The sequence below is a fragment of the Suricata suricatta genome, chromosome 16 (genome assembly GCF_006229205.1).
Source record: "Suricata suricatta isolate VVHF042 chromosome 16, meerkat_22Aug2017_6uvM2_HiC, whole genome shotgun sequence".
NCBI classification, from domain to species: Eukaryota; Metazoa; Chordata; class Mammalia; order Carnivora; family Herpestidae; genus Suricata; species Suricata suricatta.
In genome coordinates, this window is record NC_043715.1 from 50,558,952 (window position 1) to 50,585,431 (window position 26,480).

General features: G+C 60.2%; 4 protein-coding genes across 10 annotated transcripts in view; 2 read left to right on the top strand and 2 right to left on the bottom strand.

The window, feature by feature from the left end:
- Positions 1-2,050, bottom strand: part of TMEM143 (transmembrane protein 143) — a 23,421-nt gene extending 21,371 nt beyond the window's left edge. For 2 of the 4 annotated variants that reach the window (XM_029925186.1, XM_029925185.1), the window contains exons 1-2: positions 1,703-2,047; positions 1,113-1,353 (exon numbers count right to left, since the gene is read on the bottom strand). In XM_029925186.1, coding sequence (XP_029781046.1) covers positions 1,113-1,353; positions 1,703-1,725 — 264 coding nt within the window. In that variant the 5' untranslated portion in view covers positions 1,726-2,047. Of the gene's footprint in view, positions 1-1,112; positions 1,354-1,702 lie in introns of all 4 variants that reach the window. The other 2 variants (XM_029925187.1, XM_029925184.1) reach the window with 2 other exon arrangements.
- Positions 2,041-10,967, top strand: SYNGR4 (synaptogyrin 4). 4 transcript variants are annotated; one of them, XM_029925190.1, is made up of 5 exons: positions 2,041-2,170; positions 3,124-3,326; positions 8,792-9,029; positions 10,253-10,392; positions 10,682-10,967. In XM_029925190.1, the coding sequence occupies exons 2-5, from the start codon at positions 3,234-3,236 to the stop codon at positions 10,901-10,903; spliced, it is 693 nt and encodes a 230-aa protein (XP_029781050.1). In that variant the 5' UTR covers positions 2,041-2,170; positions 3,124-3,233; the 3' UTR covers positions 10,904-10,967. The 4 variants fall into 4 exon arrangements, with proteins under 4 accessions (XP_029781050.1, XP_029781049.1, XP_029781051.1 ...); XM_029925189.1 differs by having other exon boundaries at positions 2,165-2,228; XM_029925191.1 differs by lacking the exon at positions 2,041-2,170 and adding an exon at positions 2,204-2,228 and having other exon boundaries at positions 3,127-3,326.
- A 3,039-nt stretch (positions 10,968-14,006) lies between these two features.
- On the bottom strand, positions 14,007-22,381 carry KDELR1 (KDEL endoplasmic reticulum protein retention receptor 1). Its single transcript, XM_029925727.1, has 6 exons — positions 22,297-22,381; positions 20,026-20,650; positions 19,246-19,346; positions 18,739-18,897; positions 15,570-15,822; positions 14,007-14,781 (listed from the first exon to the last, which is right to left on the bottom strand). The coding sequence occupies exons 2-6, from the start codon at positions 20,114-20,116 to the stop codon at positions 14,747-14,749; spliced, it is 639 nt and encodes a 212-aa protein (XP_029781587.1). The 5' UTR covers positions 20,117-20,650; positions 22,297-22,381; the 3' UTR covers positions 14,007-14,746.
- On the top strand, positions 21,899-26,480 carry LOC115279836 (basic salivary proline-rich protein 4-like). Its single transcript, XM_029924340.1, has 3 exons — positions 21,899-22,104; positions 22,890-23,213; positions 26,403-26,480. Exons 1-3 carry the CDS (start codon positions 21,899-21,901, stop codon positions 26,470-26,472), a joined length of 600 nt encoding a protein of 199 aa, XP_029780200.1. The 3' UTR covers positions 26,473-26,480.

Consider the following 26,480-nt stretch of genomic DNA (forward strand, 5'->3'; position numbering starts at 1 on the left):
GGTGCACCAGCCGCTGTTTGCTGGCACATCATCCCCCACAGAGATGGAGGGAATTCTAACCCCCGTTTTTCAGAAGGAGAAACAGGCTCAGGGGGAAATCAATTGCTGAGGGCCACAATGTCCGTATAAAAAGAAGCCGGAACTCCGAGCCAGGCCTGTCTGACTCCAGAACACATATATTTAAGTCCTTCTTCCCACCTCGGGGCCTAGATGAGTGTCTTTACCTCTCTGAGCCTGTTCCCTTATCACCAGCAGAGGCTCACACCCTCTTGGTCAGAGAGCCCTGGTGAGAATCTGAGGCCATTGCGTGTCCATACACGTATGTGTGTCTACGTATGTCTGTATTTATGTGTGTGCTGTGGGTCGAGTCTAGCACAGGCCTGAGTACACACAGAGGTGTTCAAACAACAATTTTTAAGCGAACGAATGATAATCCTCAATAATGACAAGTAGGATGATAATAGTGGGGCGCGAGCTTAGCTCTGGAGCCGGACCAGGACTGTCAGTGGAGCAGGTGCCCAGTGCCTCACCACAGACCACAGTGCCTGTCCCACTTTGGAGTTATGAGCATGTCGGTGCAACCTGGGCCACGCCGACATAGCCTTGAGTAATTACGTCACCTTCCTTCCCCTCATTTGTAAAGTGGGGATGATGGCAGTATCTCTCTTACTGGGTTGTTCTGATGATCCAACAATGCATGGAAAAAGCTTAGCACAGTGCCCTACAGGAAGAGCTCAAACAGTATGATAATAATTATAATTAAAGTTTTGTATGTATGGTAATTATTATTAGGTAGCAGTCATAGCACTGATGAGAATGGTTATTATACCCATTTTGCAGAGGGAAAAACCATGCCCCAGAGAAGGCCTGTTCAAGCCCCCAGAACAAGCTTGAGTCTAGAATCTCAACTACATCTACATCTCCCAGAGCCACCCCGCAGCGCCGCCCCCCGACGTATTCCAACGCCACGCCCATCTGGGAGTATAAAGGGAACGGGAACTACTACTCCCAGGAGGGATCAGGACAGCCCTCTGTGGCATGTAGGGCTGTGCCGCCGCGATGCCTGCCGGGAGTCGTAGTCCCCAGGCCCTTGGACCCGGGACGGGCGGTACCTGTATCAGGAGGCGGAGCAGCTGCTCCTTGGAGAACGGGATGAACCGCTCGCGGTACTGCTGGGCCCAGTCGCGGGGCTCCGTGGGGTTCCACATCTTGCGGTACTCCCCCATCTTGGCCGCCAGCGATGACAGGGCCCGGGGGGGCCCGAGAAGCGTGGGCAACAGGGACCATACTCGGACCCTGGATCCCCAGACCCCCCGGGTCACAAGCAGCATAGCCAGACCCTTTCCCTGGAGCCTAAACAAGGGAAATGGGCAGGGGTCAAAGGTCATCTAGAGGAAAAGCACCCTCTCCACCTCCACGGGCCGTCCCTACCCCAGGCAGGGCGCAGAGCCCATCTTCCCGTCTTGCAGCCCGTCTTGCCTGTGCCCTCCCACACTGCTCATTTGGCCTGCGCCCCAGACAGGGGTCAGAGATTTTGAGTTCTGGGGCGTTTTTCGGGCCCAGAGACTCTTTAGTAGAATAACGGGTTTCTGCGGGGTCTAAGCAACAGGTGGATCTTAGGAGCATAGGAGAGGCTCAGAAAGGCTACATAGGGGATGCAGGGCGGCCCTCCCCCGGCCATGCAATCCGCCCTCTCCCTCACCTTAGCCAACGCTCGACTGTCATTGAGGCTCCTGCGCATGTGTACGAAGGTGTCCTGGGTCCCCAACGTTCGGCTTCAGCCTGCAGTAGAACGCATGCGCAAAGCCTGGGTCCGGGAGCGCAGCCATCTTCCCTCAGGCGCCGTCTCAACTGCGCGTGCGCAATCTGCCCGCCTTTCTTCTATCGCCTTGCTTGAGCCCGGCGCATGCGCTGCGGAAGTGTCTCCTGGTCCGCGTGTTTCAAAGAAAAGGGGGCGGAGCGGGCGCGAGACTCCCAGGAGGACCGGGACCGGGCAGGGCTCCCGCGAGGAAGCCAGCCAACGGCGGGCGGCCCAACGTCCGCCGAGGCCCCGCCCCCGCCCGTGTCAGCTCCTTTGTAGGCGGGGAATTGAGGGGCGGGGCTTAGCTGCAGCCAATCAGCTGTGGAGGAGCGAAAAGGCGGGAAAAGGCGGAACCAAAAGAAGGCGGAGGTGGCGCCAGAGACCGGGAGGGAAGGGTGGGCGGGCGGAAGGAAGAGCCGGCCTCCAGGTGACGCAGACCGGCCTCCAGAGTAGGGGTGGTCCCTGTCAGGCAGCATCCTTCCCCCAGCCCCACCACCCCAATTCCAGGTCCTTAGAGGGAAGACTCCAATTCTAAAAAAGGTAGCCTGGTGCCTAATTTTGACGGGACAGCTCAGTTCTGAGCCCGTGTCCCCTACCCCTGTGAGGTCCAGCCCTCCAATTGGCACTTTTGTGAAGATGGAGTTGAATTCGAAGGGGAGGCCCTTATCCTAAGAAAATAACCCCAAGTCACGAGGGCAGCCTAAAATCCACCCTGAGATGCCTGGGTTCTCCATTATGGGTGCTGTCCCCCCAAATCGTGGAAGGGATTTCTGTGGTTCAGACTCCCCGAGGGACCTGATCTACAGTCTGGCACCCCCCTGGTCTCTGGAAAGTCCTTCTCAAGTCTTCTCAGAGAACACAGTCCTCAGAAGGAGCCCTCTGGCTTCTGCGTCAAGGACGTGACCCCAGTACCCCAGCCCTCTCCTGTGCCTCCTCCCTGCCCTGGGATCCCCTCACCCCGCACCTCTACCTCTGGGGCCCCAGGCATCCCCCTTCACCCTACAGCCTCCTAGGGTGGCATTCCTGACCCTGGCGACCCTCCTTCCTGGGACCCCCCGCCCCCAGCAACCCCTTCACACGGAGGATTCTCAGGAGCTTCCTTACCCTGACCCCCATTCATGGGGCCCTCAGCCACCCTCTCACCCTGCACCCCCAACTTCTGGGACCCCCTACGGGCCCCTTCACCCCATGCCCAAATCCTCAGAAGCCTGGTCGACCGCAGCCTTGGGACCCCCCCCCCAGCCCCTATTCCTGGGGCGCCGGGCAGCTCCTTCCCCCCACGCCCGTGACTCTAGCCTCCCACCATTTGTCTTGTCTTGCAGCAGCCAAGCCCAGGGCGGTCCTGGAGCCTGTGGAGGGGGGTGGTGCCCAGCTAGCAGCACCCAGCACCCCTGCCGCCGCCTCCTGGGGCCCCAGAAGCAGGGCAGCCGCCATGCACATCCCCGAGAGCCTCCAGGACCTGGCGGCCAGCGAAGCCGTTCAGTTTCTCAAGAGGCCAAAGACGATCACCCGGATCTTTGCAGGGGTGAGGCCCTCCTGTGACCCTCCCGCCCCTCAGGTGGCAAGGCACGGTGTGGTAGGGGTGGGGGGGAAAGGAAGCGGCCAGATGGGGACAGCAGAGCAAAAGGCAGCTAATAACTGGGGCCACCCAGCCACGGACCCTGTGCTGCCCTGACCACTTAGTAACTCCCACGGGAAGGAACCTCTTGTCCCCAGTCCGCGTGATGAGCCCCGTTTGTGAAATAAGGAAACAGCATCAGAGAAAGCGAAGTCGCGGGCTGCACGGTCCAGTGGGGCAGCAACGCGCCACATGTGGGCTCCTGCCCATTAAAAGAAGATTCCACTCCTCGGTCGCCTCGACCACTTTTCAGATGGCCGCCAGCCACACAAGGCTCTGGTAGTGGATGGTGCAGACCTAGAGCATTTCAGCCGTGGCGGAAGGTTCCATTGGACAGTGTTGGTCAAGGGCACGCAGGAAGAGGCAGGGCGGGGATTCAAAGTGGGGGTCTGTGACAGACCAGGGCCCGTTCCTCTCGCACCCTGAGGACAAGGGGCCAGGAGAGGGGCACGGGCTGGGAAGAAAGAGGGGCACGGTGGTGGGGAAAAAGTAGATCACATGGACCTAAGCTACCAGGCCTTGGGGGCGGGAGGGGTTGGTCACAGTGGGCCAGGCTCTGTGCCAAGCAAGGGCTTTGCAGGCGTGTGTTTGATCATTAGCATGTTCCCAGAGTCAAGGCACCTGGACTCACATGAAGGCTGTGTGACCTTGAGCCAAGCACCGAACCTCTCTGGGCCTACTCTGCTCTCCTTCAATAGAGCTGGAAATGGAGGCCCAGGGAAGGGAATGAGACTTGACTGGGGTGGTGGCAGTAGGCGGGCTGCTCCGGATCGAAGCCAGAGTGTCTCTCCCCTACCCCTCTGGAACCTGTGGACGGAGGAAGGATCAGAAAGGGTCTGGCTCAGCATCCGCGCTGTCCCCGCCCCGCCTGCGGCAGTCTGGTTCAGCCTGCAGGCGCTCCGGCTTCCATTTTCCAAAGCGCCCCTGTTTTGTCGGGGACCTGACCCTGTCACCCTAGGTCTGTGTGACCTTGAGAAGGTGGCCTGACCTCCGGAAACCTCTATACCCTCATGTTATACCTCATACCCTGCTCGCGGGAGAGATCATCCTGAAAATGAAACCAGTTTATGCCCCTAAACTGATAAGCACGGGCCTTGAAAGTAATAATCACTCCTTTTTTTGTTTAATTTTTAAGTTTATTTATTTTCGGGGGGAGGGGCAGAGAGAGAGGGAGAAAGAGAATCCCAAGCAGGATGTGGGGCTCAGACTCCCAGACCGGGAGATCATGCCTTGAGCAGAAACCGACCGAGCCCCCCAGGTGCCCCAATAATCACTTAAGTAGTGATTATTTATATGACAGGCCATTGCTGTCAAAACCAGGAGATGGGGGCTCCTGGGCGGCTCAGTCGGTTAAGCGTCCGGCTTCGGCTCAGGTCATGATCTCACAGTTCGTGGGTTCGAGCCCTGTATCGGGCTCTGTGCTGACAGCTCAGAGCCTGGAGCCTGCTTTGGATTTTGTATCTCCCTCTCTCTCTGACTCTCCCCCGCTTGCGCTGTCTCTCTCTGTCTCTCAAAAATTAAAAAAAAAAAAAAGCCAGGAGATGGCTTTGGGGGACCCAGGGTCACAGGAACACGTGGACATTGCCATTCTCCCCCCTCGCTGGCCTTAGCTCTTGTCACAGCGGGGGTGGGGGGCAGGGGACTGAGGCTCAGGGGGCTTGAGTGACTCGCCCAAAGATGGCACCCAGCTGGCGAGCGAGTCAAAAGGATCCTCGAGCCTCCCCGGCTCCGGAAGGAAAAGTGGCGGCGAGGGCGGAGGCCCAGCTGGCGTGGACTGGTGTGGGGAAGGGGGAGGGCAGGGCCGCCAATGCGCCAGACGTTCTGGTCACGGACTTTGGCCGCCGCCTCCCCCTCCGCCCCCTCCTCCTGCCCCCCTGGCCTGGCTCCCCAGCAGGGAGTCTCTGGGCAGCTGGTGCCCTTGTCCTCACTGCCGCCCGCCAGCTGGTACCTTAACTGATGAATCTTTGCTCCTTCCCTCGGGACGGGCCAAGGAGCGTGTGGAGGGAGGCTGCACTCTGGCTTCGGGGGGCTGGGGTCCCTTCTGCCCGGCTGGGCCCCCCACCCCTTCCCTGAGTCCCCAGTGCCCTGGGCACGCGCCACAACCCAAGGTGTCCAGGGTCACTGGGCAAACAGCCCACGGGCCCCGGAAGTCAGGAGGGCCGGATTCCAGTCCCCCCTCCTTTGCTGACCGACCTTGAGAGGACACATCGCCTCTCTGGGCGGGAGGACTGCCCTCAGGCCTCGGCCCCCACCCCCTCTTCACAGCACAGAGACAGACTGGGAAACTGAGGCCCCAAGGGGTGTGTGATTTGCCCAGGGCCACCCAGCTGGCGAGGTCAGACGCGCCTGGCTCTCACCGCCCCCACCCTGGCGGCTTGCATCTATCACCTGCGAAGCAGAAGGACTCGTAGCTTCTACCACGTGGGGCCGGCGCGAGGGGGGCAGCGCAGGCAACATGGACGGACGCAGGCTCGTGATCGATGGCCCGTCCGGGCCTAGGCTGGGCTGTGTCCCCGAGCAGCAGGGCGAGAGGCTCCCCCTCCGTGGACTCCTGGCCCCGAAACAGGGAACAGATGTGGACAGCCTCGGGTAGGGCCCTAGTGCCGGCCGGAAGCAGTTACCGCTGTTACTGCGATCATGATTTTTATAATGCTTATTTATTTTTGAGGGAGAGAGAGCACAAGTGGGGAGAGGGACAGAGAGAGGGGGAGACAGAGGATTCAGAACTGGGTTCCACGCCAGCAGCCGAGAGCCCAGCGTGGGGCTCGAACCCACGGACTGTGAGATCATGACCTGAGCCGAAGTCAGATGCTCAACCGACTGAGCCCCCAGGCGCCCCTGTTCTCATGGTTTTTCTTCAGAAAGAATGAAGGGAAAGGATAGAGGAGGGGGAACAGAAGCTGAGGAGTGTAGGGCCACCCTCCATGTTTGCCTTCTCCATTCCGGTCTGAAAAGTGACTTTCGGCACGCATTGGCTGAGGTCCAAGCTGGCGCAGGGGGTGGAGAGAAGGGTCTCACATGGAGCCTGTCCAGGAGGAGTTCAAATTCTAGAGAATTCCTTCCCCTCGCCTACCCCCTCCCCCAGCTCCCGTCCCCAAGGCCACCACGTCCCACCAATCACCATGTCCAGATTTTCTGTCCCGAATATCACTGGATTCCCCCGAGCTCTGACCTCAGCTCAGGCCCCAGCATTTCTGCCTGGGTCTCCCCCCCAATCTCATCTCTGGTCTCTCAGCTGCTCGTCCCGCCCCCTCCGATCCATCGCGACCCTGGAGATTTTCTCTGACCCCAGGGCCAAGTCTAACCCTAGCCACCCTCTGCTCAGAACACTTCCAATGTCTGAGTAAGACATTTCCCTCTGCACGGCTCCTGGCTCCGGGCCCCTTTGTCTGGTGTTCAAGGCCTCGCAGGGCCTGGCCCCTGCCCACTTTGCCAGGCTCCTCTCGTGCTGGCCCCCTGCAATGAGACTTCTCTCCAGCCCCCAGAAGAGCCCATTCTGCAGCATCTGGCTTTTGCACACATGGTTTGACCCCTGGCACGCCCTTCCCGCCCCATCTGCCTGAAAACCTCATTCTTTCACGTGCAATCCACACCTTCCCTTATTTCTTCCTAAATCCAACCCCACACTTAGGTGCTCAAACCTTGACTCTCTCCCAGACCCCAGGCCGCAGCCTCTTCGTAGCCTCCTGATCTCCAGTCTCCCCCGCCCACCCCCCAGCCTGTCTCTACGCAGGCCCCAGATCTGCCCTGTCCTTCCCTGCTCTCAGCTCTGCAGGGGCTCCCTATTGCCCTCCAGACAATGGTCCTCATTCCTCAGGCCGCCTCACCCCGCGACACTCCCCACCACCCAGCCCATCCACACACCCATTCCTTTCATTTGCATCTGGGGCAAGTGTCCCCCAGGTTGGACTGATCCAAACCTTGTCCTCAGGGCCTCTGGGTCAGCGTGAGGCAGTATAAGCAGGGCCTTAAGCCAGCTTTGCAAGCGAGGCAACCTCGGTTCAAATCCAGGCACCGCCACTTCCCAGCTGGTCCGCTTTGGGCAACTCCCCAGCCTCTCTGAGCCTCAGTTCCGTGGTGGAAAGAAGTGGGGGTGTTGGCAGTACCCACATCCTAGCGTGGCTGCGCGGCCGACTCCGGCTATCACGCTTGCTCGTGCGCTGTGGAGTACTTCAGTGGCGTCTAATAAATAAACACTGTTGTCCTCCCGCGTGCTGTGTGCGGCTTGCACAGAGGGGAAGCTACTGTGTCGTGGGGTTCTGTTTGCTTTTTCAGAAAGTCCTGGAGCAAAAAAAGGGGGGGAGAGGAGAAAAATGGTAACGTTTGTTAGGGACTGAATGTCAAGTTTCTCTCTACCTTTTCATAGGTTTGGAATATTTCACAAATTTATTTTATTTTGTTTTATTTATGTGTGTTTTTTTTGAGAGACAGAGAGAGACAGCGCGAGCAGGGGAGGGTCGGAAAGAGAGGGAGACACAGAATCAGAAGCAGGCTCCAGGCTCTGAGCTGGTGATCAGCACAGAGCCTGACGCGGGGCTCAAACCCATGTACAGTGAGATCATGATCTGAGCCGAAGCCAGACACTTAACCGACTGAGCCACCCAGGCACCCCCACCAATTTATTTTTAAAAATTTTTTAACGTTTATTTTTGAGAGACAGAGTAGGGGAGGGGCAGAGAGAGAGCCCAGAATCAGAAGCAGGCTCCAGGCTCCGAGCTGTCAGCAAGAGTCTGATGCGGGGCTCGAACCCATTAAGTGTGGGATTGTGACCTGGGCTGAAGTCGGGTGCTCAACCGACAGAGCCACCCAGGCGCCCCACAAATTTATTTTTTTAAAAATTGGTAGGAACTAGGTGAGTGGGGAGGGAGGAGGAAGAGCAGGCAGAGAGGAGGGGTGGAGGCAGAGAGAAAGGATCCTGATAGCAAACCCCCCACGGAGCCTGCTAGGCATTTTGTCCTGGCCCCTGGGTTTGGTAACAGGTCCCTGTTTGGGGTGGCAGGAGGGGAGCGTGGGCGAGGCAGGGGTGAGTGGGGAGAGGTAAACTTGGAAGAGCAAGAGCAATTACAGACCACACAGGGGGGCGGGGTGTGAAAGGACCTCTGGAGGGGCAGGGGGGACCTTGGGTGGAGGGGGGCTGAGGGGAGGCAGGGAGGCCAAGGAGGAGGCCGTGGGCGGAGGGCCCAGGGGAGAGGACGAGGCCCACAGAGGGATGGAGAAGGGGTGAGGGGCAGCAGGAGGGGCAGACTCGGGGGCCGGCGGACGTGACAGAAGGAGGGCGCCCAGCGCGGCGGGACAGAAGGGACCCGGGAGGACGCGCAGGTCTGGCGGCCTCCGGGCTCCACTCAGGCGCCTGGGAACCCCCCGCCCCCAAGGTCTTCTCGCTCGTGGTCTTCTCCTCCCTGCTGACCGACGGCTACCAGAACAAGACCGAGTCGTCGAGGCTCCGCTGCGTCCTCAGCAGCAGCAGCGCGGCCTGCAGCCTGGCGGTGGGGGCCGGCCTGCTGGCCTTCCTCGCCTGCCTGGCCTTCCTCGCCCTCGACGCCCACGACGGCCGCCTGGGCAGCACCCGCTTCCGGACGGCCTTCCAGCTCCTGGACTGCGTGGTGGCTGGTGAGCCGCCCCCACGCCCCCCTGCGCCGCCGCCGCCTCGCCCCTCCCTTCTAGAAGCTCTTCTGTGCCCGCTGGTTCCCCCGCCAGGGAATTATTACTCATCCTTTAGACTCAGCGTGAGGGTCACCTCTTCCGACCCCCAGGCTAATTCTAGAAGCCTCCCTTCTGCCCTGCTTTTTCCTCGCGTTCACCTCCCTTCTTCACAGAGCGTTTCTTGAAAAGCCTCCCGGTGGTGGGAGGTGGGGTTCCGGGCCGGAGCCGGGCAAACTGGAGTTTGAAATCTCCACTCAGGCACCCCGTCGCCCTGGGGACTCGAGGTCCTCTCTTCCTCTCTCTGAGCTTCAGTAAGGCCGAGATGAAAACCCCCACAAGGCAGCGCTCTCCTGAGGACGCGGGAGAGGAAGGCGGCCTGCGGCCCTCTGGGGACCTTCTCTGCACCCTCCCGCATGCGGGCCCAGAGCCAAGGGCGCCACGTGCCCCGGCTCATTTGTGCCTCAGAACCCCCTGAGGTGGGAAGTCGTGTCCCCATTGTGCAGAGGAGGAAACTGAGGCTCGGGGGGATTACGTAATTGGGCACACAGCTGCTAAGGGGCAATTCCAGGCTTCAGAGCAGTCTGGCATCCTCACCACTGCCGAGTACCCGAGGGGGGCACTGGCCACAGTAAGCGCTAAATAAATGAGCTCTTTGCCTCAGGCCCTGGGGTTTCCTCCCCGGAGTCTGTGGTCTCCTCCTCCCCCGACTCTGTCCTCTTCTCCCTCCTCCTCCCCCTCTCCCTCCTCCTCCCTCCTCCCCCTCCCCCCTCTTCCACCTCTTCCTCCTCCTCCTCCCCCTCTTCCTCTCCCTCTCTGTCCCCCTCCCCCTCCCCCTCCTCCCCCTCCCCCTCCCCCTCCCCCTCCTCCTCTGCACCAGGCTGGGTTCCAGCATCTCAGGGCCAGGAGGACCCTCAAAAGTCATTGAGTCCAGGGCCATCAGAGAGAACTCTGTGAGGATGGGAAGGTTGGGCACCTGCGTTCCCCACTAGGGGAGCCCCCCGGCCACACGTGGCCACTGAGCACTGGAAGCGTGGCCAGTGCGACGGAGGGGCAGCATCGTTGAATCCCATTTCACCTGACTGACGTGCCAACGGCCACGAGCGGTCGGTCCCCGTAGGGGACAGCCCCACGGTGCCCCGCTGCCCCTCCTGAGCCGGCCTCCCCGCCCCCTTCTCTCCCACGGCCCCCAGTCCTGTGGACGGGCATCTGGTTCCTGGTCTTCTGCTTCCTGGCCAACCAGTGGGAGCACTCCCGCACCGAGGAGTTCCTGCTGGGGAGCAGCAGCGCCAAGGCCGCCCTCACCTTCACTTTCTTCTCCATCCTCGTCTGGGTGAGTGACGGTGGGTCCCCACAGGGCGGGGCTGGGGACTGGAACCCCCCCCTCCGCCCTCCACTCCCCTGCAAGTGGGGGAGGGTGCGTCCCAGGGCCTCCACCGGCCCCTTCTGTGACCCGCGGCCTGGCAAGAAGGCACCTGCACCCCAGCAGGTGCAGCCCAGTGCCGGGGTGTCACGCAGGGTGCCCCGTCCAAGTGCACGGTGGGCGCAGCCGTGCTCTGGGTTTCCCCCCAAGGCTGTGCCCAGCCTGCGCCAGCCTCCGGCATGCCCCTCACCGCCCACAGATGTTCCAGGCCTACCTGGCCCTCCAGGACCTCCGGAAGGACACCCCGGTCCCTTACAAGCGCTCCCTGGATGAGGGGACCACCCCCTCCCCGCCCTCCGCCACCAGCCCGGTCACCCTGCCCGCCCCCGGTCCCCACAGCCTGAGCCACACCAGCGCCCCCCTCCCCCCGTACCTGACCACGCCGAAGGCCCCCCGCCTCGCTATGATGCCCCACACCTGAAATCCTCCCCCACCTCAGTAAAGACAGAGACCTTCCTCCAGAAGGGTTTCTGGAAACAGCCCTCTGTCCTTTGTGTCTGTTCCTCTCTGGTCTTTTGCGTGGCCAGGGGCAGAGAAAAGTCCCACAAGGTCACCTCAGGGGCCTCTGGAGCCAGCCATGTTCCCATGATACCTCCCCGACTCTCCATCTGGGCATCATCATGACGGCAGCAGATTATAGAGGTGGTGACAGGAAGGGGACATTCCTCTGGGGCCCTTCTGTCCTCACACTGGCTATAGGAAGGAGGCAAGAGGTGCCCAATGTGGGGTGGAGCCAGCTCCCATTCAGAGACCGCAAACCTTCTGCCCGTGGAGGGACACGGAGAAACCCCAGGGCCGACGCTGGGGTCGACCCACCCAGTCACCCCAGTGACAAGGGCCCCAACTCCAGACCAAGGAAGGGGGATGGTGAGTCCATGAGTGAGATCCAGGGCGATCCGCCCTTGTCTGCAAACATTTGCGAGACCACCTTGGGGGAAGAGGAAGGGATTTTATTCTAGAACCCAGAAGGCAGCCGGGGACTGGCCCACAGGCTGGGCAGGTGGCCCCTGGGGGCGAAGCGCCCAGTAACGGGCTGGTGGGGACAGGGGCCGTGTCTTGGAGTGTGGCAGCCACCACTCAGCGCCACGGGCCCGGGGGTCCAATTAAAATGCGACGCAACCCACTGGGGCTAGAGTTTTACTTCATTTATTTATTTTAATTTATTTTATTTTTATGTTTATTTATTTACTTTTACGTTTGTTTATTTTTGAGGGACAGAGACAGACAGAGGACAAGAAGGGAAGGGGCAGAGAGAGAAGGAGACACAGAATCCAGGCTCCGAGCTCCGCACAGAGCCTGACGCGGGGCTCAAACTCACAAACTGTGAGATGATGACCTGAGCCGAAGTCTAATGCTTAACCGACTGAGCCCCCGAGGCACCCTATATTTTTATGTTTATTTATTTTTGAGAAAAACAGAGTGTGACCAAGAGGAGGGGCAGAGAGAGAGAGAGAGAGAAGGAGACACACAATCTGAAGCAGGCTCCAGGCTGTCAGCACAGAGCCCAATGTGGGGCTCGAACTCACAAACTGTGAGATCATGACCTGAGCAGAAGTCGGATGCTTAACCAACCGAGCCACCCAGGCGCCCCACTGAGGGCTAGAATTTTAAACCATCTAGTAGCCACATTAAGAAAAGTCAGCTGAAAGCATGAACTTCATTTTCATGTATCTTAGTCAAATCACTTATGAAATCACTGATTTCATTGCAACACGTCACCAGTAGGCACACAAGGCCGCTTACATCCTTCCCCATGAAATTGCCGCAATTGGGCAGACAGCATGTCTTAATCTGGACCCACCACGTCTCAAGGGCTTATGGTCGCACAGAGCAAATGGTTAGCATATCGGACAGCGAAGCTCTAGAACCTTCTGGTGTTTCTAGAACAATCAGAAATCCGTTTGTTTTTGTGTGGAATGAGTTCACTGCGAATTGCAAAAAAAATAATAATAATAATGTTCTGCAGGCCAAACGACACCCCCCCCCACACACGGGCCACTGTGGCCTGCAAAACATGCATTGACAAACTGGACAAAGGGACACCAGTCGTCGGGGGATGCACACGGATTCTATGGTCCTCCCCCTTTTTTTTCTTGAGGTTTCTGTGCGGGAGGCCCCATGCTCAGCCCTGAAGCTACAAAAACAAACCAACGTGGTCCGTGCAGGCACCGGGGAGAAGGCCGCCGGGTGGCGGGGCAGCCGAGGTTCTGATGTTCAAAACAGGGATTCCACGCGCCGGTCCCCACTCTGTCACTCGCTGGACGAGCTGGGAAGTGGCGCTTGATGGCTCCGAGCCGAGCTGTCTTGGCTGATACACTAGACCCTCGGACCTGATCTAGATCGGTGGCGTTCAGAACACATACGCAGACTGTTTCCGCATTTTCCAGATCAGGCCTCTGGGCAAAATTCCTCTCAAAACAGAGGGTCCCCCTTGGTCAATAAGCAACAAGAACAGTTGGAAAACCGCACTGCAGTGGCTAAACACGCAGGCTCCAGCGTCGGGGAGATCAGCCACAAACCCCCCCTTTGCCACCCACCCCCGTGAGCCTCGGGTCCCTCCCCCACGAGGTGCCCCACCCCTGCAGGGCTGCCCTGAGGGTCCAATGGACTGCTGCCTGGCGCTCACACTTGGGAAATACCACCTCCCTGCCTCCTGAAGCTTCCAGAACCAGCCCACAGAGCCAAACTCGCCTCAGGAAGGGCTCAGCAGACATCTAGGGAGCCCCGCTGAATCAGGGGGCAAAACTCCAAGAGCTCATGAGGTCCAGGCAGTAACGCAGGTGAAGGACACGGGCCAGGGCTGACGCCAGTCTGGAGGGAGACGCAGAGTAAATTTCGCTTTTAACTCCACGCAACCAAACCAAACCCAACCAACCAACAAAACCCCTGACACCAGTCGGGCTGGATAATAAATGGTGGCGACCCCTCAGCCAAGACCTGGGGACGGCGGTGGAAGGCTCACAGCCCATCCACTCAGCTCTTGTCATCTGTGGCTGCCCCGAAGCGAGGACCCAGCATTTTGGGAGTGACAGATTTTTTTTCAAGAGGAGCCAGAACTCCAGGTTTCAATGTGAAAATCTGATTTTGAGAAGCTGGGAACAACAGACTTTTTCTCCCTTCCTTCCTTCCTCTTTCCTTCCTTCCTTCCCTTTCCTTTCCTTCCTTACTTCCTTAAAAAAAAAAATAGAGCAGCTCAACAAAATGCCAAGTAGTGGTAGGACGCGGCTGCCTGTCGGTGACCTCTAAAACACACGCTCTTGAAGGTCCTCTGCGACCCTGGGATTCGGGAAGGACGCCAGGTAAGTTCTGTGCCAAGTTAAAGAGAATCTTCAAGATTTTTTCTTTCTTCTTCCGAAACCTTTTTCCCAGCATAGCTCTGAGGCGTGAGGACAGAGCTCAGCGTCTCGAGGAACCCAATGTCCCGCCCCTGCCCCCGATCACCTCCAGGCTGTTGATGGGACAAACCAGAAGCAGAGACAGGGGCCGGGAGGGGACCCCACAAACACGAGAGAGACGGGAAAGAGTAGCGAAAGAGGCATCATTTTCCTTGGTTTATTTCAAGAGAACAAAAAAAATCAACCATCACTCTGTACAAAAACACGGCGGCTGAGCCACGGGGACCGTCAGGCCAGCCCCCTTGCCACGCCCAGCCCCTCGCCCCCCGACATTGTCAAAAAAATGAGGACAACACCAAAAAACCCAAACTCTGGGGGGAGAAATTGTATTGAAAAATCAGGGAGGCCGTCCCTCCCCTCCTCCGTCTCCCCGTTCCAGAACTTTGGGGGGACGCTGTGTTCGTGGCCGCGGTGGGAGGTCAGAAGGGTGGGTGCCTCCACGTTTAGTGTTTGGCTACTGGCGGGGCTGGCGGGGAAGGATCTGGAAGGTTGCCGAGGGCCTTGCGGAAGGGAAAAGATCTCGGACCCCCCGCCCCACCCCACGGGACACTCGGAAACAGTTTATAAAAATCGGACAGGCCAGAGCATAAAAGAGAAAAGGAGTCATCAGAATCAAAAACTAAATAGTGGAAAGATTTTTTTTTTCTTCTCTAAAAGGCAAAAAACTACAAACAGCCCAGGTCCTGAGTTCCCCAAGACTCGGGTCCTCCGCTGTCCCCGCTGACACCCGGCAGGAGGGGGGCTGCGGAGCGCAGAGAGGTTGGTTCTTTGAAAAGTCACCCCTGGACGGGACGGGAAGGCTCCTGTCTTCTCGCTGCCTTCCTCTGCCTCTCGCGGGCCGCCGAGGAGAGGGACGGCCAGGCCCAGGGCTACGCCGGCAAACTGAGCTTCTTCCCCTTCAGGACTGCGAGGAGACGGGGGTTGGGGGGTGTGCATTACCCAGGGGCCCTGTGGAGGGTCCGGTCCCCCACACCCACCGGGCGCTGGGCTGGCGGAACATCCTTCCCCGAAGGACTCTCGGATCTCGGAAGGATGGGTCCAAGAGCCTGACGGGGCTGGTCACGTGGCCCCTGCCCCCCCAGCCTTAACCCAGAGGCCTCCACGCCTCTGCCCTACCCCTCCCTCCTTCCTTCACATGAACCGACTCTTATTTCTCGGGTCTCTGCCCTTCATCATCGTCTCCTTGGATCACCCCCCTCCCCGGAATGCAGGGGAGGGGCAGGGCCACCTCTCTTCCTCCTGCTGCACCCCCGAAGCCCAGCCCTGGCCAGGGACCCGGAGAGTTCTCCACACATTTGTTGGCTGATTGGTTGAATGAATGAATGAATCTTGAATGAATGAATGAATGAATCTTGGCGGGCCTGAGTCCCTGTGGGTGAGGGCAGAGCTCATGCAACAGGGAGGAGGCCCTCCCTTTGAGCACGGCCAGGGTTGGGGAGACGGGGATGCTGATTTTTTTTCTTTTTATGGGATCTGGAACCTCAGGGCGGGTTCTGAGACAGGAAACGTCGGAGGCCCGTGCTGCCCTCTTTATCCTGTCCCGGCAGGGCTATGAGCCTGGGACCCAGGACGCCGAGGGAGGGGACCCTTCCCACTCTTGTGAGATGCAAGGCTGGGGAGATGGAGCCTGGGGCCCCGGGAGGGGTGGGCGGGGGGCGGGGGCACCTGCAGCCAGGGCCGCACGCGGGCTACCTTTGGTGATGTAGAGATAGAAGAAATCGCAGTAGAGGACGGTCTGGACGAGGCCCGCCACGATGGCGATGAGGTCGAAGAAGCCCTCGAAGTGGTAGCGCCAGATCCAGTTGAAGAGATAGAGCGCGCGGTACACGCCCAGCGCGAACAGGTAGTGGCTGGTGATGGTCTCGGCCTCGCCCGTCTTGCTCACCATGAACAGCTGAGGCAGGATGGCCACCGACTCCAGGTAGATGGAGAAGGTCCAGAGGATCTGCGGCGAGGCGGGGAAGCAGGGGCGAGGAGCGGGGGAGGGGGGGAGAGAAGTGGGCGAGGCACCCCGCGTTGCCGGCGCAGGCGCAGTGGTGCGGGGCCGCCCGCTGGGCCGTGACCGCGAGCCAGAGCCCACTCTGCCCGTGCCACAGGTCGTGTCCCCTCTAATCCTCACGACCGCCCCGTTGGCAGCTCTCGCAATTTGCCTTTTCGACCTCCTTCTGGCCTCACTCATGAACCGCCTCCTAGGGAGGCCTCCCCTGACCAGCCCCACCCCCAGGACCGTCACATCACCCCCTCTTCTCTCCTTCCTGGCAGCTCTCCCCAGAACAAAGCGACCTCCGCGAGGCCCAGGATCCTCCGTCTAGCTCACCCCGTGGCCACAGCGCCAGCCACGGATTCCGTGCCTGAACGAACGAAGCACAAATGACACCAAGCTTCCCGTTTGCTTGGCTGTGGCAGGCCGCCATTTAGGAAGCGGTAACAACCATCACTTGTGGGGGGGTGGGGGGGAGAGCCAGCGGACATCTGTCAGGCCCGTTTCAGTCCCCAGCAACCTGAAAGTCCCACCTGGGAGGACTTTCGGTCCCTAGACCCACCGAAACCTTCCCTCAGAGCCCAAGGCCAGGCGGCAGGTGTGGCCCCCTCAGCTGCTCTCGTTTGGGAGAGGAAAGTGGGGACCATCAGGGCCTATTTATCACGACTCATGCTTATCTGCTATTTACTACATCCGAGCCACTGCCCTTCCGGGTATTAACTGGCTTATGTCTTAATCCTATGGGGAAAATCTATGATTATCCCCACTACCCAGATCAGAAGACTGAGGCCCACGGACGCACAGCTATAAGGTGGGTAGAAAGAGATTCCTCCACGGATGCCAGGCTCCAGGAATCACTCAGAACCCTCCAGCATGGGCCTTAGCAAGTCGGGTTAGTTGAGGCTCTCAAAACACATACCCATTAAATTGATGCACACCCCGCATTTATCCCTGGGATCAGCCCTAGGGAAGAGCATTATAAGAGGAGATGGGGGGTGCCTGCGTGGGGGGCGCGCCTGGGTGGCTCAGTCGGTTGAGCGGCCGACTGTGGCTCAGGTCATGATCTCCCAGTTCATGGGTTCAAGCACCACATCGGGCTCTGTGCTGACAGCTCAGAGCCTGGAGCCTGCTTCGGATTCTGAATCTCCCTCTCTCTCTGCCCCTCCCCTGCTCATGATCTGTCTCTCTCCATCTCTCAAAAGTAAATAAATGTTAAAAAAAAAAAAAAAAAAGAAGAGACGGAAGGTCACGTTTTCCTCGTGTTTATTGTATCTATTTGTGATGTCTGATTCTTTTTTTTCTTCATGTTTATTTATTTTTGAGAGAGAGAGAGAGAGAGACAGTGCGAGCAGGGGAGGGGCAGTGAGAGAGGGAGACAGAATGTGAAGCAGCCTCCAGGCTCTGAGCTGTCAGCACAGAGCCCAACGTGGAGCTCGAACTCATGAACTGCGGGAACATGACGTCTGAATTCTTAAAGAATAGTTTTCTTCTAGGATTCAAAAAGAATTATTTTTTAGCACACACCAATGAATAGTGTGGGCTCTGACAGCAGGTGGGCCTGGGTTCAGATCCTGTGAGCTCTCCCTCTGAGCCTCACCTTAGCGCTCCAAGAAATGGGGATGAGGAGGTCCTGGGGGACCGAGGGGTCACACAGGATGATGGGGGATTCAGAATAGCCAGCCCAGAGCCAGACACACAGTGGGTGCTAATACTTTGCACACGTGACCTCCCCCCTCTGAATGAGGGAACTGTGGAAGCTGGAGTCAAGTGGCCTGGGTTCTGGTCTGGCTCCTCCACCTACAGCAAGCCCCAGTGCATTGCCTCCAGCCTCAGTCTCCTCATCTGCAAAATGGGTAAGTGCTCCAGAAAAGTGGTAAGGACCGTACGTTTGCAAAGACCAGGGCCTACAGCCAAGCCCATGGTTCCAATCCCGGCACGGTGTAGCCTCCCTCGGACATTCCTGGGACCTGTGAGCCAAAGTCACCCTCTGTCACATTTGTCTGGGCTGCACAGTGCTTTGAGAAATATATTTTGAGGGGCGCCTGGGTGGCTCAGTCAGTTAAGCGTCCGACTTCAGCTCAGGAAAGGATCACACAGTCGGGGAGTTCAAGCCCTGTGTCGGGCTAGGAGCTGACAGCTCAGAGCCTGGAATCTGCTTCAGATTCTGTGTCTCCCGCTCTCTGCTCCTCCCCTGCTCATGCTCTGTCTCTCAAAAATAAAGAAACATTAAAAAAATTAAAAAATAAAAAAGAATCCTATGAAATAGGAATTGACTATCCCATTTTACAGACAAGGAGACTGAGGCACAGAAAAATTCCAGATGTGCCTCCAGTCCCACAGCTGCTGAGCGGTAGGCGCTGGTTCTGGATCCCTGCTCTCTGGTTCCAGAGTCTACACGTTGCACCACAAGATCATGCTACAGAAACCGTAAACCCCCAGAGCGACCTGATCGCGACTTTACAGATAGGGAAACCGAGGCACAGCGAGGACAAGTCCCATGCATGAGGTCTCGCTGATAGCAAGTAGCAGATCTGGGATTCAAATCCAAGTAGCCTGGCTCAAAAGCCCCTGTTCCCAATTCCTGAGCTATCCATTAAGCCGATGACCTTGGACAAGTCACTTAGACCCCCTAAGTGTCATTTTCCTCATCTGTAAAAGGGGTCTGCTGTGCCAAGTAATGAGTTCAGGTGCTCCCGGAATGCAGTGGGTGCTGCTATTATTACTGTGTTAGTATCATCCGACTCCGGAACTCACATGCTGAACTTGTACGTCCTAAAATACGGAAGCCCGAGCGAGCCTTGCACAGGGAAGCCTTTGAGAGGGTCCCCTGTCAGTAGCTGTTGGGCCACCCCACACCAGGGACCCTGCCAGGTAGCCTACCTCCAGAGGCGTGAAGTCATGGTTGACCAGGAACGCCAGGACGGCCGTGGGGACAACCAGGAACTCCACCCTGAAGGTGTCGTGGTTCCCGTCGTACGTGGCTTTGAATTTGCTGTAAATCATCCAAACTGTGGTGAAGGAACAGGCGATGTAGACCACCTGTCAAGGGGGTGCAGAGGGGGGCACTTCAGCTCCAAGCAAGGCGCCTGAGCCTCCAATAGTCCCGAACCTAGGAGTTTGGAACCCCAGCCCCTCCTCCCTCAGACCCAAGAGTCTGGACCTCCAGCCCCCTCTTCCCTCAGACCCAGGAGTCCGGGCCCCCAGCCCTCCTCCCTCAGACCCAGGAGTCCAAACCCCCAGCCCCCTCCTCCCTCAGACCCAGGAGTGTGGAACCCCAGCCCCTGCCTCCCTTGGACCCAGGAGTCTGGGATCCACACTCCCTCCTCCCTAGGACGCTCACCAGACTCCCCGCTCAGGAGGGGCGGGCAGGTGGGGGAGGGCCTTTACCTTCATGCACGTGTTGTACAGGGAAATGTAGTTGGTGAAGAGGTCCAGGTAGCGGGCCGTGAACACCACCGCAAACAGGACCTGGCTCTTCCCTGAAATGCCTGCCATCCAGAGAGAGGGTGGGGGGTGTAGGCTGGAGGCGGGCTGCCTGGGGGAATAAACCGAGGCCCAGCGCCTGGGACGCGTCCACAGTCGGCTCTGCAGGGCAGCTGTCCCCGGAAGCCTCCCCAGCCCTCCCGGACGGAGCAGGGCCCTTTCCCACGGCCCGCAGCCAGGGGGCAGCCCGGTCCCGAAGCTACTCCAGCCCGAGGCTCGGTCCCAGGCTAGGCCTCATGGCCACTCCCGGCCCCCTCGGGATCCTCCCACAGTCCGGACGCCAGGTGGGGCCTCCGAAGCACCCCACTTGACCTCAGCCCCCTGGAGCCCCTCGCGGCTCTCCCGCTCCCTTCCTGGACGCCATGGTCCACGTCACCAACTCCCAGCCATCTCCCTGCCTGCCACGGCTCCCCGTTCCCAGCACCGAAACCCCGGGGACACCGGAGAAGGGCCAGGGGAGGCTGAATGGGGCGCCTGTAGCCACCCCCACCAAACTGTATGCACCCCTAGTCTGGGGAAGGGAGCTGACCCCCCGGCGACCCCGGATCTGGAAGGGGGATCCCCCGCAAGCCGTTGTGGGGAAGAGGGGGGGAGACCCGTCCCCTAGTGCCTCCAAACCCTTCCCCGAGTCCTGGGATGTCCCCCGCACTCTCCCCCCTTCTCCCGCCCGGGTGGGCGTCTCACCGGCACAAGAGCGGGACTTCCAGATTTTGAGCAGTAGCAAGATGATGGCTAGGAGGTGGGAGAGGTCTCCCAGGAATCGGAAGAGATTCATGCTTTGGGGGGTGTCTGGCAGGGCTGGGCAGGAGGGAGGCGGGCTGGAGGGGTTCTGCCCCCCGGGGCTGTTGCTCTGGCCGGGCGGCTGGGCTGGGGGGCGGGAGAAGGGACCCTCGGGTGGGCTCCGCTCCGGGGCGGGGGGGCTCTGGGAGGGGGAGCCGAGGCGTGAGCTGGAGGCCAAGCAGGAGCTGGGAAGAGGGAGGCGGGCGGGAGGGGGAGGAGTCCGGAGGGAGGCTCCGCCCCCGAGGGCGGAGTTCCGGCTCTCGGGCGCCCCCTACCCACTACCTCCCGGCTTGCAGAATGGGCGCTAAAGCCACCCCCAAGGCTGCCTGCTAGGGATTTGCGGGGTCCCTGGAATCTGGAACTCCCAAATCGGGCTCCTCTAGGCAGTCTATGCCTCTGCGAGGGTGGCATCTCGGCTTCGCGGCTTCCGTCATTGTCAGCGATTCCGGAGGGGTGGTCTGTGAGCTTTCAAAATCCTAGACAAGGACCCCGACGCTGGCCTTTTCAGGGGCCTCCAGCTCCAACCCACCTGAAAGACAAGATAGCAGCCCCCAGCATCTCCCTCAGACCCAGGAGTCTGGAGCCTCAGCCCCTTTCCTCCCTCAGACCCAAGAGTCTGCCCCCCGCCCCCACTTCCCTGAGACTTAGGATCCCACCTTCACAGACAGTGTCTGGAACATCCCGGGCCAGGAACCGGACCAGGAACCGAGATGCACCATCCCATCCTTCCTCTGGGACCCACAGACTCAGGCACCAAGTCTCTTCTTTTTCAGGAATGTGAGCCTTCACCTCTGCTCTCCCAGACCCTTGAGGCAGCAGCCCACAGCCTTGCACCTCCCCTGCCCCCCCCCACTGGCCTCTACACACACACATTCCTGGGTCTGCCTGCAGGGGCCCAGGACACTCCCCCCCCCCACCAGCACTTTAGGGAACCCTGGGCCCAGCCTCTCTAGCATGAGGGGCAGGAGCTGGGCAGCTGGCCTGGCGGACCCCAGGGGGGCCAGGCTGTGTCTAGGCACACTAGCCACTGTTTTTGTCCTGGATGTTTGAGTACTCATGGGTGACCAAGGCCGGTGCCTCAACAAAAGAAGTGGTATTGGTTTCCTCAGAGGGCTGGATGGATTGGGCACCTAGGGTGACATCCATGAGTCCTGGACGCGCGGGGGGGGGGGGTGATGGTCTGTGCTGGGGGGGGTCGGGTTATCTGAGTGCCTAAAAGGGACCTGGCCTGCAGGAGGGGCCCAGAGGCCTGGACTCCTGGGGCTGAGGGAGGAGGAGGGACTGGGGGCCTGGAAGAGGGGTCTGAGGGAAGAGGGTTCCGGGGCCTTGAATTTCTGGATCCGAGAGAGGAGGGGGCTGGGAGCCTGGACTCTTAGCTTCCTGGGGGAGACCTAGTTTGCAAGCCTGGCCCTTCTGGGACAACAGAAGCCAAAAGATGGGTCCTACAGTGGTGGTGGCTGAAGCCTGGGAATGGCCTCTGGCTTCTCAAGGCTCAAAGTGGGGAGGGGGCAGAGGGCAGCAGCCCTCAGGCCCTGGAGTCCAAGTCCAAAGCTGCTGTGTCAACGCTGGATCCTGAGTCCCTGCTTGCGACCCCCCCCAACACACACTTCCTACCGTTTTATTTACGACCCCTCATTCTCTTGTCCCAGGAGGAAGGCAGAGGCCCCAGGGGTGGGGGGGCTAGGCCCCCTCCCCCAGCCGTGGCAGGAGAAGGGGTCCCCAGGGAGGCCAAGGGGGGGGGGCTGTGGGTCTCTCGGCAGGCACGGACGGGGACTGCATGTTAATCGCATCCCGAGTGAGTGTGTGTGTGCGAGAACAGAGCGAGTGTGTGAGTCCCTCCCGCTCCAGCTTCTCCGAGCAGCGGCTGCCGCCGCCACCCTCCGCCTGCAGCCGCCCTCGGCCACTGGTGCCCAGCTGGGGGGTGTCGGCCTGGGTGGGTCCGCCCGGCCCCCAGGGGTCTCTCCTGCGGCGCCCATCTGCCCGGTGAGGATCTGTGTGTCAGGGTGTCTGGGGCTGGGCTGGCGAAGGGGGGGTGTGTCATTAAGGGCTGCGGCGGCCCAGGGAGGGAGGGAGGGGTCTGTCTGTCTGTACTGACTCTGAGCCTCCTGCCTGGGTGTCGCGGGCCCCCCAGGTGCCTCCCCCCGACCCCCCCCACCCCGGATGGACGCTGTGTACCTGGGCTCTGTGCCTCCTGCCTGCGTCCGGCCCGGCGTCTGGCGTCCCCGCTGCCTGCGTCCCCGCTGCCTGTGTCCTCCTGTCTGTCCAAACAGCCCCGGACGGCAGTGGCAGCCCGGCCCCCATTGGACCCCCCCTGTGTGCGTGTGTGTGCCTCCCTCCTCAAGCTCCGGGGGTGTTGAGGGGGAATCCCAGGGAAGTGAGGTCGTGCGTGTGTGCGTGTGTGTATGTGTGTGTTTCTGCCTCGGTTTGAGTGTGGGGGTGCGGGGGGAGGGTCTGGAGGTGGCCAAGCGAGGAAGGGGCGAGCAGCTCCCCAGACCGCCAGCCTCCCGCCCCTCACACATACACACACACCCCAGCCACCGGCTTCAGAGGTGACCCAGACAGACAGACAGACAGACACAGACGCTGGAGGGGGGGGAGCGCTGAGGGCACAAAGGGTGGGGGTGAGAAGGAGCCAGGGAGAGGCAGGACCGGACACATGGAAGGGGGGAGGAGCCGGGGCTGAAGCGGCGGAGGGGGGCACCCCAGGTGGGCGGAGGGGGGATCCCCACGGGGTCGGGGCGGCGAGAGGACACCCTCCCCCCCGACAGCCTCCGCAATGTCCGGGGCCCAACTTCCAGAGCAACATGTGTAGCGGCGTCCTCGCCTAGTTGGGGTGGCCGCAACCTTGGGGGACAGACAGGGCAGGACGGGGCCGAAGACGAGGAGAGAGAGCCAGCCGGAGCCAGGGACAGCCAGGAGGTCCCCACCACCAACGCCGCCGCGCCTCCGCTGCCGCCGCCGCCGCCGCCGCCGCCCCAGGGCCTGGGCCCCCAGCGGCTCCCTGAGCCCTCCGCGGAATCTTCGGGTCGCTGGACTCTGGGTTCCGGTCCTGACCCCCCGCAATACCCCCCACAGAACAGGGTCATGAAAAGGTAAGGCTGGGGTAAGGGATGCAGGGGTGGGGGTGGGAGCACGGACCCCCAGATCTAGGACAGGGAAAGTTGGCCAGTGGCCTCCTGGAAGGAGGGGATTGAATGGTGAGCAGAGGTCTTGGCCCCTCCCCAGCTCCCTTGTCTCCTAGGGACTCTCCTCCGCCCCCTCTCTTTCTCCCTCTCCCAGCCCCTTTTTCCTGGGTCTCTACACCTCAGACCTCCTAATCCTCCATTTCTCTGACACTTTGCACCCCTGCCCAGGACCGCATACCTGACACCCTGCATCTCTCTGTCCCCCATCTCTCCATCCCCGCTTCCCTCTGCATCCCCCTGCCCGCATCGGTCTCCCCCCTCGCTGGCCGTCCCTCTCCCTCTCTCCTCTCGCTCTCCCCTCCCTTCTCAGAGCTATGAGTCTGCTATTAATACCCCCGCCAAGGACCTTGAGGGCATCCAGGCCCCGAGCACCCCTCGCCCCAGGCTGCCACCCCTTCTCAAGGTTCTGGAATACCCTTCCAGCCTGTTCTGAGCACCGGGATTAGGGTGGGGAGAGAATGTTGGAGGTGGGGGGGGGACCGGGGTGCCGTCTGCAGCACGACGCGAGGTGGGGGGGGGCGGGCTGTTGATCGAAGTGGCCTCCTCTCTCTTCTGTGATGGATTGGGGGGGAGTGATGGAGACAGGGACGCCCCAGGAATCTCTGGCACCCTCCTCCTCCTCAGCTGGGGGACAGCCGTGCTGTGTACAGGACCTGAGTGGGGCCACAGGAGGCGGTAGCTGGCAGGGGTTAGTTGGGGGGGGGGCTCCCAGGATATTGGGACTGATGGGGTTGGAGACAGAAAGCGGGTCCTTAAAGGAGAAGAGGGCTATGGGCCTGGACTCCTGGTCTCTGGGCAGAGGGGAGGCTTGGTCGCCCAGGCTGGGGGCAGGAGGGGGCCAGGACTCCTAGGTCCTGGCAGAGGGCAGAACGGAGCACCTGGGCTCCTGGGTCCGGGGCATGGAAGGTGCCCAGAGCCAAGACTCTTGAGTCTTCATGGGAGAAGTTAGAGCTTCTGTGTCTGAAGGATGAGGGGGCTGGGGGCTCAGTCTCCTGAGTCTCCAAGGGGGCTGGGGAGGAGGGTCTGGCTCTTTGGCCCCATGGGAATGGATCTAGGGGACTGAGATTTAGGAGGTGGACCTTGGGGTCCTGGGCAATGGGGTCCCTGAAGGCATAGGTTCTGGACAGGGCCTCTGGACAGGGGTCCCCAGCGGCTGGGGGTGCCCTGTCTCAGACCCTGGAGGGGTGGGACACTGCCCTCCCCGATGTTGGACTGGGAAGCCAGCTTCCTGAAGGGTGGGGCTTGAGCTGTCCTCCTGAACCTCAGCGGGGAGCAGGAGCCTGAGGTCCCCAAGGACCGAGGCCAAGCAGGGGTGGGTCTGAGGCAGAGGAGAGTGGGAGGGGGAAAGGAGGAGAGCGAGTGTTAACCCCGCGGGGGCCAGGCCACAGCTGTGGGTTATTTTGGGGTGGGGGGGGCTATTCTGAGCACTGATTGAGCCAGCTGCTTGGGGAAGGGCAGAGGAGAGGAGGGACGGGTTGGGGAGAGCCAGGATTTGGGAGGGACGGGCATACTAGGAGTCCCCACCCCCATCCCTGGGGTGACAGTGGCCCAGGATCCCTGGGAAGGCAGGTGGAGGGGGGCGGAGCAAGGCCTCTAGGCAGGGGAGGGGTGTGAGTCTTTCCCCCACTCTGGTGATCTGTGGGGTACAGGAGGCCTGTGCTACCATGGCAACCGGACAGGAGCCTGATTGACAGCCAAGAGAGAACTCTGCCCTGTCTGGACCCCGTCACCCCTTCAGAAAGCCCCTAGTGCAGACTCTAATCTCTCTGGGAACCAGGAGCCCAGACCCTAGTGCCCTCTGCCTTCAGACCCAGGAGCCAGGAGTCTGGGCTCCCAGCCCGACCACCCCAGGTGGCTAGTATTCAACAGGGGACACAGGAAGAGATGCTGTATATCCTCTCATTTACTAAATTGCTCTGGGCTGGAAGCCAGGGACCCCCGCCGCCCCCCTCCCCAGCTCTCCACAGCTGTACCCCTCAACCCTGCAACCCAGCCTGGGCTGTGACTCCCTAGCTCTCATTGAGAACGGTGTGTGTGTGTGTGTGTGTGTGTTGGGGAGGGGGGGAGATAGGGACAGGAGTAAGGGGACAAAAACAGGTTGGGGGTTGTGGTCGAGGTGGGGGGTCAGGTCCTGGGGGCATTGTTTCCCCTTGGGATGCCCCACTCATTTCTTTTTCTCTCTTCTTTCTCTCCCCCCACACACCTGACCCCCTTTCCCTTTCTCCGTTTTTTTTTTTTCCCTCACTTTTTCTTCCTTTTATTTTTGATCCCTCCTGCCACCCGCCTTCCTGGCCTTCCTTTCATGTCTGTGCTGGGCACCTCCCTGGTGGGGGTCTTGATCTTTGCCTTGGTTCGCTATTTCTGTCTTCCTGTGCTTTCGGTCTGCTCTGCCTGCCTCCTCCCTCAACCTCTGTTCTGCCTGTTTCTCCATCTCTTGTGTGTCCATGTCTCTTGGTGGCCGTGGGGTCTGTCTCCGTCTTTCTGGGCTCCTTTCCATCCTCCTCCCTCTGTCCAACTTTCTCATCTCTCTTATCTCTCCCGCCTTCCTTGCCTATCTCTGCCATCTCTCCCTGCCTCCCTATCATTCTCTCCCTATTTCTGTCACTCTGGCTTCTCTCTATTCCCGTCTCTGTTTCTCCTTCCATTTCTCTCCTTGTGCCCGTCCGTGTCTCCCTTCCTATCTCCCTGGGTCTCTCTCTGCTCCTGTTCTGATCCCATCTCTGTGGGTTTGTACCCCTCTGTCCTGTCTCATTGTCCTCCCCATTCTCGCCTTGTCTCTTTTCGCTACCTCTCTGCACCTGCTCTGTCCCCATTCCTCGCCTCTACTTTCCCTGCCTCTGTGGCTCGGTCTTTGCCTCGCTCTCTCCGTCTCTGGTTCCCCCTGTGCCTGGGTCTCTCTCTGTCTCTATTACCCCAACGGTTCCCCCTCCAAATCTGCGTCCCTCCTTCCCTGTATCTCTTCTCCGTGTCTCTCTACATCTTGTCCCCTCACCCCACCCCCGTGTCTGTCTCCCCATCCCTGTGTCTTCCTCTCATTTGTGTCTCTCTCCTCTCCCGGGGTCGCCCCGGCCCTGTGCGCCCCCTCTGCCGCGTCAGAGGCCGCCCGGAGGGGCCCGCAGGCGATGCGCGGCGCCGGTGGCCCCCGCGGCCCTCGGGGCCCCGCTAAGATGCTGC

Coding starts and splice junctions, on each gene's coding strand:
- LOC115279836 (XM_029924340.1), top strand. CDS start 21,899: ATGTTAATCGCATCCCGAGTGAGTGTGTGTGTGCGAGAACAGAGCGAG. Junction 22,105..22,889: donor CTGCGGCGCCCATCTGCCCG/GTGAGGATCTGT, acceptor CCCCCCCGACAG/CCTCCGCAATGTCCGGGGCC. Junction 23,214..26,402: donor CAGAACAGGGTCATGAAAAG/GTAAGGCTGGGG, acceptor CTGCCGCGTCAG/AGGCCGCCCGGAGGGGCCCG.
- SYNGR4 (XM_029925190.1), top strand. CDS start 3,234: ATGCACATCCCCGAGAGCCTCCAGGACCTGGCGGCCAGCGAAGCCGTT. Junction 9,030..10,252: donor CCTGGACTGCGTGGTGGCTG/GTGAGCCGCCCC, acceptor CACGGCCCCCAG/TCCTGTGGACGGGCATCTGG. Junction 10,393..10,681: donor TCTTCTCCATCCTCGTCTGG/GTGAGTGACGGT, acceptor CACCGCCCACAG/ATGTTCCAGGCCTACCTGGC.
- KDELR1 (XM_029925727.1), bottom strand. CDS start 20,116: ATGAATCTCTTCCGATTCCTGGGAGACCTCTCCCACCTCCTAGCCATC. Junction 19,347..20,025: donor GAAGTCCCGCTCTTGTGCCG/GTGAGACGCCCA, acceptor TCTGGATGGCAG/GCATTTCAGGGAAGAGCCAG. Junction 18,898..19,245: donor TGTACAACACGTGCATGAAG/GTAAAGGCCCTC, acceptor CCCCCTTGACAG/GTGGTCTACATCGCCTGTTC.